The sequence below is a fragment of the Aplysia californica genome, unplaced genomic scaffold (assembly GCF_000002075.1).
Source record: "Aplysia californica isolate F4 #8 unplaced genomic scaffold, AplCal3.0 scaffold00027, whole genome shotgun sequence".
NCBI classification, from domain to species: Eukaryota; Metazoa; Mollusca; class Gastropoda; order Aplysiida; family Aplysiidae; genus Aplysia; species Aplysia californica.
The window spans coordinates 1697603-1709084 of record NW_004797297.1 but is presented as its reverse complement, the minus strand read 5'-3'; the positions used below and the strand labels follow the sequence as shown (position 1 = coordinate 1709084).

Genomic DNA, 11482 nt, shown 5'->3' with positions numbered 1-11482 from the left:
GATCAACGACGGAAAACAAATCTTGCCCCTTTTTGAAGCTGGAACAGACCAATTTGTAAGCATAAGCATCTGGGACAATCCAACTGGACTTCCACACTGCAATGAAATGTCAGAATCACGAACATACTTGGAACGGGAACATCCCAGGAAAAAGACGTACCATTAAAAAATTGTTCCCCACATGGGAATCAGAACTGTAGGCCCTTTTATAAAGATTAAAAAGCCCTTCCTTTACACCACAGGCGCCTGTTGCCATACTGAAAACAAAGAAATAAAACTTACTGGTACCCTCTGGTGTGGCAAGACAAACAGCACCTGTGTCAACTACCACAAGGCTCAGAGAACAACCAGCTGACATGACTAAACTGAAAGATCTAACAGGGATGTAAGAGTTAAGTAAACACATTACACCCTAACTCGCCCGGGACCGCACTCACCGACCTAGGGTCTTTAGAAAATAAGTCTCGCCTTAGTGAAACTCCGGGGCCGAGATTTTGATTTGCAGTTATTGCAAAAAGTACCTTCTTTCGCCAGACACCGAAACGAAATTTTTCAGGCCAGCAGTTTTAGTATTAGAGCCGACCGAAGTGCGATCGCGTAACCGACACTTTGAAGGGGTCTCTACTTGTTGAAAAGCGACACAATTGAGTTCGAAAAAGGAAATAACGCTGGATTTCAGCAAAAACAAGCATATATATATATGACAAATCAGATGACTCAGATTTTGATGAAAACGTAGCAAGAGTTTGGGGCGATTCAGATTGATCATGCAAAGAAAATCTAGAATTTAGATCTAGGGCCCGGCCACGAGGTTGAGAGTGAGGGTGACAGGTCAAACACCCCGATTGAACAACAGTTTGCGCATATCGGGTATATTTTCTGAAACCACATTAATTTTTCTTTTAATTTTTTTTCCAGTTTTTGGAATTTATCATTTTTAAAACATGTTTTTTAAACGCTTGTATTCACGGGAGGTGGGTTCTTTCCCCTTGCTTAGGATTTAGGAATGGATTTCCCATCCAGGCCCTTAGGGTGTAATGAGTTAAATGAAAAATACACATAAGGGAACAAATACTTGGACAAAATTTGAAAACACGGGCAGGTAGCCTAAGCACTCAGAAAAAAGATAAAAAGACTGATCTAAACATATATCCACAAATTTTATTCCTTTCATTCTTCAATGAAAACAAAAAGTGCAAGTTCGATGTTATCACACAATCAACCAATCACTCATAACAAACTGGAATGAACATTATACACGAGTATGCTTCCTCAACAAATTGTGCTTTGCATACAAGAACTCATCTCCAATTTTGCTGAGCAATGCCATGTTTCTGCTGAAAAACCAAAATAAATGCTACGAAATGACAATGCAATAATATCTCAAGCCGTACACTTTCAAAAACCCTGTCTATGCTCAACCATCCACACACAGCCTCACACAGATGCCACAGACACAGCCCAACACCCAGCTCTGAAAGAAAACACTAAAAGTAACAAACATTAAAACACCTCATTGATAAAGAAATCGCAGCAACACGTATAAAGGACAGTAGAATATAGAAATATCTTACAATTTTCAGTATAAAGTTGCCAATGACCAGCAACCTCACTCACTAGGACAATGTTTGAGACCAAATGAGAAAACAAATACTTCTCTTATAAACATGCATTAATCCTGCATTTGCATTTTAAAGAAAAATTTGTGTTGCTATACAAAGTATAGACTCGATGATAAATAGTGATGACTCTGACAGAAAAGACAAGAGGCAAATATTTATAATAAACTAGAGCACAACAACATTCATTCAATCCTCTCCAGACCCTGTCGATCGGAGGTTACGCCTTTGTCTTGGTGATTGCTTCGGTGATCTGCGGGGAGACTTGTCTGTGGGGAAAACAAAAGAAACAGATATATTCAAAGACGTCTTGAAATGTCAAATTTGATCGCTCAAGGAAACCGACTGTTGGTGAAGAAAAAAAAAATCTACATCAACAGCCAAGTTCATCCACAGCTGATCAATGCACACAATACAGTCCCAACAAAAACCCAGACCACTACTCACATAAGAGCCTGATATATCAGCGCTATCAAAAAAAGTATTTTGAGTGCAACATTACCAAGTACATCATTTGTGAATTCACAGAATAACTGGCTTGAAGGGCACACATAATTGCAGACCCTCGTCAACTCTTTTATGTCCACTATTCTTTCTCAGTAAAAAATTGTTATCTTTCAAACATTTCATAAAACGATCAATGGCTTTTCTCCTACAATCTCATGTACAGAGTGTTCTACACACAACTTGAAACATAGTCCAAGTCATGCTCTAGCACTCCAAAGTTTCTCTTGCAAGCCCTCAGGAGGGTAGAAGCATACAGCAATGCATCACCCGCTGTTTCCTTGCATGGCAAAACAAACAACAGTTTCCAAACTTAATGCTAAAATGCTAATCTCTTGAGGAAAAGAGAAAAAAATAATAGACGAACAGCAATTAATGTCTTTGTTTACAGTTAATCAGAGCTTCCAGCAGCTGATATCATTGTTCGAGGTTTTCGGGTGCAGGGCAGCGCCCTGGCAGGGGGTAGAAGGGGGACGCCCACAGAGTGTCATTTTTGGCTATTCAAGCCTAAATTTTACAAGAAAATAAGAGAAGAAAAAACATACCTTGCATACACAATTTTCTGTAGTGTTAATCCATATAAATTCAAAGCCATGCTTTCTCCCTTGTACTGATACTGTACATCCACAACAGTTAGTGTAACAGCTAGATCTATAAAACTTGACAGTTAATGTTCAACCTTTTTTCTGCATGTGTTGGTTTGCACCATATTATATTATATTATATATATATATATATATATATATATATAGATCTAGATTCTAGATCTAATGTGTAGAATCCTTATTATAGATTTATATCTAACAGTAATAGTATAACAGCTAGAATCTAGATCTAAACAGCTTGACAGTTTATATTCAACTTAAATCCACAACAATATGTACAAATAAACAAGTCTGATGAAAAAATCAAGCTCTCTTCAGAGTTTTCTTTTCGTGGCAGGCCCAAATATCTATTGAACCACAATCGTTATGTCTTCCTCTTGTTTACAGTGCTGGTGCTGTTTGTGCTTTAGAAAGTTAAGAAAGTGAAAGTAAAAGACCCCGTAAAAGAACCGTCTACACTTGCAAATAAAAGAGCACTTCCGATATGGGTTGGCTATTTTGTTGACTATCAGTAATTACGGAAATTTTTTATTTCGCATTTTAAAAAATAATTTTATATATTTTTTTTAACACGAATGTTCACAAAATTTTTCCATTTGCGGAAGACTGGAAGCTCTGGTTAATAAACTAAAACATGTTTTTACTAATCTTGAACCTCCTTTGCAACATATGAGATGCATCTTGAGAATAAAAACAAAAACAAAACAGTAGCAACAGAACCGAATCACCCAACTCTCTACATTCCATACTCTTTCACTTGCGACTGGGCCCTTTCACCAGTCACAAGCGTTGAAGACTGGCGTTTTTGGGGGTATTTCAATAAATCACCACAACTCTCAGAATTACCCTATTGTAATTATTTTTTGACACAGTAAAGTAACATTCAAGCTTAATCTAATACAAAAAAACTATAATTGTCTAAGTCTAATACTTTAATTTCTATGATTTTTAAAAAATTGGCATGAATTTGATTTTCCGAAAAATTTCCAGACGTGACAAGTAGAATGAAATTCACTACAACAACAAAAATAAAAGTTCAAAGTGTTCTGGTTTGATTTGTATCCATGTGCGAGTGTTTGGCGAAAATATAAAAGTTGGTCTGTGCATTGATTCAGACCCATACACTGAATTACATGAGACAGATGTACAGCACGACGTTGTGATCTCGTTGCGCGAAAAACAACACTGGTACTAGTGCTAGATCTAGCCCTAGAACTACGACTCGGGCCGTGTTCGGGTACATATCCAGGATCCTAACTATTAGACACATCCTATTCTGAGATACTAGAACTAGTAAAACGTACAGAAGTATAGAAAACGGTGAAATTATGTGATTCTTGTTCATGCGACGTCTTCGACCGTTACTACAACGCGATTGTCGGATTACTATCAGCTGCATAGAAAAAACAAAGCGCGAGTTCCGGTCTGTTCAACCCCAGTTGGGGGTCACTGTCCTTCACCTTCAATAACTTAAAAACTACCGGCCCCAGAGATATGAAACGAAGTCTAAGTAGTTCAGGCTTGGCCAAACAAGGGTACGAGGCGGGTCTCGCGATCCGTGCGTGATTTGTAGAGCGGAAAAAAAATTCCAAAGTTGGTCACGCAGGGCTTGTGAGACCCGTCGCGAGCGTCGCGGCGGGGGTAACGCAACTGTTGTGTGAACCGCCTGAAGTGAGTTAAGGAAAACAAAGTTAGTGAAAAAATGTAAATCAACCCATTGAAATAGTCTGGTTCGATCAATATTCCTTTCTAAAAAATACATGTGTTTTCAACCAGGCCCAGTACACGTTGGTACAGTGGAGTCCACTTATAACGAGTTCTGAAATAACGAGAAGTCTATTTTCCCCCCCTTCTTCATCTTTGTAAATAAAATACTGCTATAGCTCAATCAGATAAACGCGCGAGTCGGTTATAGCGGAATATTCCTGTTGCCATGCACAGCGTATAGGTCATTTCTACATATGTAAAATCTCGCCAGCTGAGACACTTGGTGATCAAGCAAAATAAAGAATGGGAGAGCCCATGTGTGCCAACGATGAAAGCCGGAGCGAATGAGTGGGGAGGGTGTTGCATGCGCAGAAGAGCTGTAGTAGAGAAGCAGAACGCATTGTGATAGGCCAGCCTAGTCTAGATTATCTAGGCCTATCATGCCTCTCACTTCTCTGATGCGGGGATGGAGAGGTCACAGTGCTGTGATGGATGGAGCGAATGTGTGATGTGCGCAAGCAGATGCGGGAACGCACCACAGGGTGTGGTGGGGTGGGAGAAAATACAGCGGGCAAGTCAGCCTTGAGAACTTTCTTTCTGATCACCAAAGCCGAGCTGTCAACATCGTTTTAACGCTAGAGAAAGAAACCTGATTCAATTTTTGATCAAGAAAGACCTAGATTTCATGTTGAACAAAACCATCATCAGGGGAGATAATAAAAAACAGCAACAGAACACCAAACTCATACTTTATTATTTCCTTTTAAATTCTTACTGGATCCCTCATAAAGAGAAACCTGCTATAACGGACATTTCGTACCAGTTCCCACCCTCTCGTTAAAACAGGATTCCACTGTACTACACAGCGCCATATTTCAACCCCCCCCCCCCCCCAACCAAAACCCACATAAACTAAACGACTGAAGTATAATAATTCAAAAAAACTTACTAAGACCCTGAAGAGTCTCCTTTGGCAACCAGTCATAGTCCACATCAGAATTTTGTGTTCCCATTTCAACCGGCTGGCGGGGCTTCGAAAGACGTTTTCGCTGTTAAATAAAGACAGAATTGATATGACAAAGGGATCATGGGGTAAGCTGAATTAAACAAGCATCAGCTATCTCTCTTTTCTCTGCATATGTACAGAGTGTTCTACACACAACTTGAAACATAGTCCAAGTCATGCTCTAGCACTCCGAAGTTTCTTTTGCAAGCCCTCAGGAGGGTAGAGCATACAGCAATGCATCACCCGCTGTTTCCTTGCATGGATAACGAATTCAATGGTTCCCACACTTTTAATCAAAGGCAGGTCTTATTTGAACATTAACAAAAAACAAAACAACAACAACATACAAACCACCAATAACAAAAACTACAATTAAAACGTGCCACTGACGATTCATGATGGTGGTACATCCAATGTTTAGTAAAAACGAAGTCTTTTATATGAAAGCTCACATGATAGTCCCCCTCCAACTAGCGCTTCTTTTAGAAATATAAGGACACTGTTGTCCAAGCAGATTTTTTTCAACATGGGCGGTAATCTTCGACAGGTTGGACTGTACTTTGTTATTTAAAAAGAGATTGAATGTTCCATGCAAAACCTTAATGCTAACTAAAATTTTGAAACCACTCTACCCTGGCTTATTAAAAGCGGACAGACCCCTCCCCGCCCTCAAAGAGTAAACTTTTCCCCCCTCTCTCTCCATGTACAGAGTGTTCTACACACAACTTGAAACATAGTCCAAGTCATGCTCTAGCACTCCAAAGTTTCTTTTGCAAGCCCTCAGGAGGGTAGAAGCATACAGCAATGCATCACCCGCTGTTTCCTTGCATGGCTAACGAATAATAGTTCCCACATTTTTAATCAAAGGCAGGTCTTAATTTGAACATAAACAAAAAAACAACACAAACTAGGTACCGCAAACTGGCCGTGCGCCCCCGTGGCGCACTGTCACAGAGACCAAAACCCACATTTTTACCCTCCTAAAACACTGTGTGATCATGCATACACACAGACACTTGATATATCAGAAGAAAGAGGAGCTTTTCCACTTTTTAGTGGTAATATTTATTTGATCAACGATTCTTTTGAAAGCAAAATCTTGCGGGAAAAAAGACAACACTATCGAGGTTTTCACTGTCGCGGCAGCGCGTTTCGTCTATTGATTTTTCGAGTGACCTCGGTTGAACAGGAACGGGGAGCGTATGGTATTAAATACTGCAATCTGATTCGTCGATATTTCAAGATAAGAAGACGCTCTTTCCGGTGATATATTTCTAAAGACTGTTCTTTGAGAATTAATAGAAGAGATTTGCGTGTGAAAACTTTCGGTGTTGTTTTTTTTATGGAACCAGTGATCGGACTGACTACGAAAATATACCGGCAGAAAGCCCATTCATTCCTCTTCAAGAATAACACAGCCATTATACGCAAATAAACACCGGACGCTCCCCGTCGGCTTGCAAGCAGGGCACCATCGCCCCTTTTCGTATAAAGTCTCTCTTCTTCCCTTCAGCGCGCAGCCGATAAGCCGGCGGTCGTGAGTGGGGATTTTAATCTCCCCTTGTATTTCTTGCCGTTTTGGTCAAAAAGCCATGTTTACGTCTATAAATTTCCATCTTCTGGTTATTTGATAGCCCTGAAAAAAATTGAGCTTGTTTTCTATGTTCATAGGTGTGTGTCTACAAGTTTTTGTGAATGTCCGTTCAAATTTAAGAATGTTGTGACATCTCAAAGTGTAGACATTTCGCAATTAAAAAACTAACATTTTTCTGCCACTTCAGATGTTCATAACTTTGTTAAAAATGAAGCTATATGTATAAATTTGGTATCAAAATGCTCAGAATGATAAATTCTATAAGGTAGTGTAGTTAACTATGAAATCAGAGGACTTTGAAATTTCAGTTTGTGGTACCTACACAAACAAACAACATACAAACATCCAATAACAAAAACTACTATTACAAAATGCCATAGACTTCATGATGGTGGTACAACCAATGTTATGTGAAAATGAAGTCTTTTATATGAAATATCACAAGATGACCGCAAAGTGTCAAATGCTAGCTGAAAAATTTTGAAACAATTCTACCCTGGCTTATTAAAAGTGGACAGACCCCTCCCCGCCCCCAAAGGGTAAACTGTTTGTTTTTTACTCTCTCCATGTACAGAGTGTTCTACACACAACTTGAAACATAGTCCAAGTCATGCTCTAGCACTCCGAAGTTTCTTTAGCAAGCCCTCAGGAGGGTAGAAGCATACAGCAATGCATCACCCGCTGTTTCCTTGCATGGCTAATGGACAATAGTTCCCACACTTTTAATCAAAGGTAAGTCTTATTTGAACATTAAAAAACCCAACATACAAGCCATCATTAACAAAAACGACAATTAAAACATGCTATAGACACTTCATGATGGAGGTACATCCAATGTTATGTGAAAACGAAGTCTTTTATATGAAACATCACAAGATTGTCCACTTCCCCCTAACATTTCTCTTAGAAATATAAGGACACTGTCGTCTAAGCAGACCATTTTTTTCATCAACATGGGCGGTAATCTTGGACAGGTTCGACTGTACTTTGTTATTTCAAAAGAGATTGCATTTTTCATGCCAAACCTTAATGTTAACTGCAAAATTTTGAAACCACTCCACCCTGGTTTATTACAAGTGGAAAGACCCCTCCCTGTCCCCAAAGAGTAAAATTTTTTTTCTCTATCCATGTACAAAGTGTTCTACACACAACTTGAAACATAGTCCAAGTCATGCTCTAGCAAGCCCTCAGGAGGGTAGAAACATACAGCAATGCATCACCCGCTGTTTCCTTGCATGGGTAACGAATAATAGTTCCCACATTTTAAATCAAAGGCAGGTCTTATTTGAACATAAAAAAAACAACCAATCAAACAACAAACAAACCGCCATTAACAATTTAAAAAGCAACCATAAAAACACGCCACACCACAGACGCTTCAGATGGTGGTACATCTAATGTTATTTGAAAACGAAGTCTTTTATATATGAAAGCTCACAGGATAGTCCCCCTCCCACTAGCGTTTCTTTCAGAAATATAAGGACAATTGTCTCAGACTTTTTTCACCCCCCCCCCCCCAAATAAAATAAAAAATAAAAAAGGGGTGTGTGTGTGTGTGTGTTAATTTTGGACAGGTTCGACTGCACTTTTTATTTTAAAAAAAGGTTGAATGTTCCATGCAAAACCTTAATGCTAGTTGTAAAATTTTGAAACCGCTCTACCCCGGCTTAATAAAAGTGGACAGACCCCTCCCCGCCCCCTATGAGTAACCCTTTTTTCCTCTCCATGTACAGAGTGTTCTACACACAACTTGAAACATAGTCCAAGTCATGCTCTAGCACTCCGAAGTTTCTCTAGCAAGCCCTCAGGAGGGTAGAAGCATACAGCAATGCATCACCCGCTGTTTCCTTGCAAGATGAAATAGATGTCATTCAGCATCCCTCTTTCGTAAAGGAAAATCTCAGTTGGGGGAGGGCAAAAACAACAAAAACACCCACAATCAAAACAAAACAAGAAACAAATCAAAGCCCCATTTCAATTACTCTGCGGTTTGGATGAGGGCTTTTTGCCCAAAGAGAGTAACTATTCAAAGATGAAAGTGTCTAAAAGGCTCTGAATTGTTACTTTGAATGTCAAAAAGAAGTCAAGATGCCACCGGAACAGGTAAAAATATCTGGACTGCACTCTAATGAAAACCATTCACAGGTGACAAACTCCCTGTTTAAATGCTTCTGGCTTATTAGTTGAATAGCTCTAAATTATGTTGCATGCACAACTTAAAAAACAGTTCAAGGTGTCAGAAGATTACAGCAAATGGGAATGATAAGTCAAAGCCAGTCTTGAAATGTAGAATACAAGGCATACTTTCTAACTAAAAAAAACCCCCAAAACCCTTCACGGCGCAATAGTGTGTGGACTGTTTATCCCGACTCACAGCATTTGTATTATAATCTTACACAAATGAACATGGCAACATTGTCACAGCACTTGAAAATGAAAACAAATACAGAATGTAAAACAGTGTTGTTGTTTTCAATAGTGAGCTGAATACAGTATGTCAAACCTACCAAGAACTCCAATAAAGCTAGAGCCCCCTTTTTAATGGAACTCAAATTTGGTAAAAATTGATCTTTTATTGCCGTGTACTACAGTTTGGGTAAATGCATTAACCGGTACCTTTCCCGGCACACACACATTTGCCACAACAGGTTAGTAACACAATATCAATCTTCTCGAGTTCTAGAGCATCTCCCCGATTTTTAGAGAAAAATTATTTTTGGCCATGGAGTGGTTGGCAGGTCTGTAATATACAAGCATCGGCTATCTCTTTTCTCGGTGTATGTACAGAGTGTTCTACACACAACTTGAAACATAGTCCAAGTCATGCTCTAGCACTCCAAAGTTTCTCTAGCAAGCCCTCAGGAGGGTAGTAGCATACAGCAATGCATCACCCGCTGTTTCCTTGCATTTCTTATAACCATGCTGATTACAAGAAAAAAACCCAACCCATTTCTGACATATGTCAAACAGATATATCCTGGGATAGTACAAGAGAATGAGACAAGGTCCCTCATGAAACAGTGGCATAAAATCTATATAACCTGTGTTATTCAATAAGTCAACAGTAAGCCACATTCTGAGGAATTGTGATAACCCAAAGACTATACTTTGATACAGATATACATTTTGAGCATGAAAAAGTAAGATTAGACCCTACATAATAATACTGCACAAGCAAAGCTCTCCACAAGTTGAAAAACCTACAGAACATCACCCATAAACTCTTGAATGCTGAAATAGGACAGGAATACTTACACCAAAGCTAGCAACCAACTGCTGAGCGCCAACAAGAAGTAAAATGATAATGGCAGCCAGGAACACGTACAGGAAAAATCTGAAACAAAAAAGTTAAGACATAAATATGTCATGTCCAGCAGTATCATGAGTGAACCTGTCTAAAAAAAAAGAATCACAAGGGAGACAGAAAAAAATTATGTCTTGCACAGGGGAATTTTTAAGGGGAGGGTCCAAAGGACCACTTTTTAACTGATTAAAAGCAAAGGACTTAATACAGGGTCCCCACCAAATCTTGGAAATTTTTTCAAGACCCCAATTTGAGAGAAAAATCAGGCTGCTGCGCATCAAGAATGATCCCCCAAAAAGGCCATCATCAATGATAAAAAGTCAAAATGTCTTAAAATGAATGCAAATGTACATTTTGTAGTAGTCTTCATTCAAACAACAGATGATTAAAATACTGGGTGACTGCTACCCAGCTTCTCAAATTTCCCGGGGGGGGACGGGACGCGCCCTCCATTTTCCAGGGGCGTGTTACATAATGGCAGCGCATGCTCCATTTATATCAGATATAATATATATGTATATGTTCGTGAACACATATACACACAAACATGTAGGTACATTATATCCAGTCGACATGTCAGTGTGGCACTGGGATCTTGAGTGACTTTGGCATTTCAGTCTGTTCTTACTTACATGTATTTATATTTCCCCCTCATCATATTAGCCTACATAAACTATAGGCCCTATATAAAAAAGGAATCCTGCTTTGAGCCTGAGAAAATACCTAGAACCAGAATATCGACTGTCAATAACCAGTCTGGGTGTCATGATTCATATAATAAACGTGAAGACGAAAACTATTGCTCAAACTCAAAGTAGAGTAATAGTAATAACTTGAATGGCTCAAGTAGATCTATTCAGTGTGAGAGGTGTAAGAACTGAGGGAGGGCAAGATGCAGTGACACTGAAATTCTGCCAATCTTGAACAGAAAGCTAAAATATAGATGTAGATATAAATACAGTCACCCCATCCAATGAAACGCGAACACTTTAGTTCAATAACAAGGCATGACGGATCCCGATTCCACACAAGGCCTGCACCAACGCGTGCTTTGCCGAGAGCTCTTATAGTAGTTATCAAAATTCTAAATATACTAAAAATTTGCTTCAAAGTTCAGTTTTTGACCTCTAACGTAGTCTTCAA

At 39.1% G+C, this 11482-nt stretch overlaps 1 protein-coding gene across 1 annotated transcript in view; it reads right to left on the bottom strand.

Moving 5' to 3' along the window:
• Positions 1-1141: 1141 nt before the first annotated feature.
• Positions 1142-11482, bottom strand: part of LOC101853906 (translocon-associated protein subunit alpha) — an 18590-nt gene continuing 8249 nt past the window's right edge. Inside the window, exons 7-9 of the mRNA XM_005091237.2 lie at positions 10291-10369; positions 5385-5484; positions 1142-1888 (exon numbers count right to left, since the gene is read on the bottom strand). Coding sequence (XP_005091294.1) covers positions 1809-1888; positions 5385-5484; positions 10291-10369 — 259 coding nt within the window. The 3' untranslated portion in view covers positions 1142-1808. The remainder of the gene's footprint in view (positions 1889-5384; positions 5485-10290; positions 10370-11482) is intronic.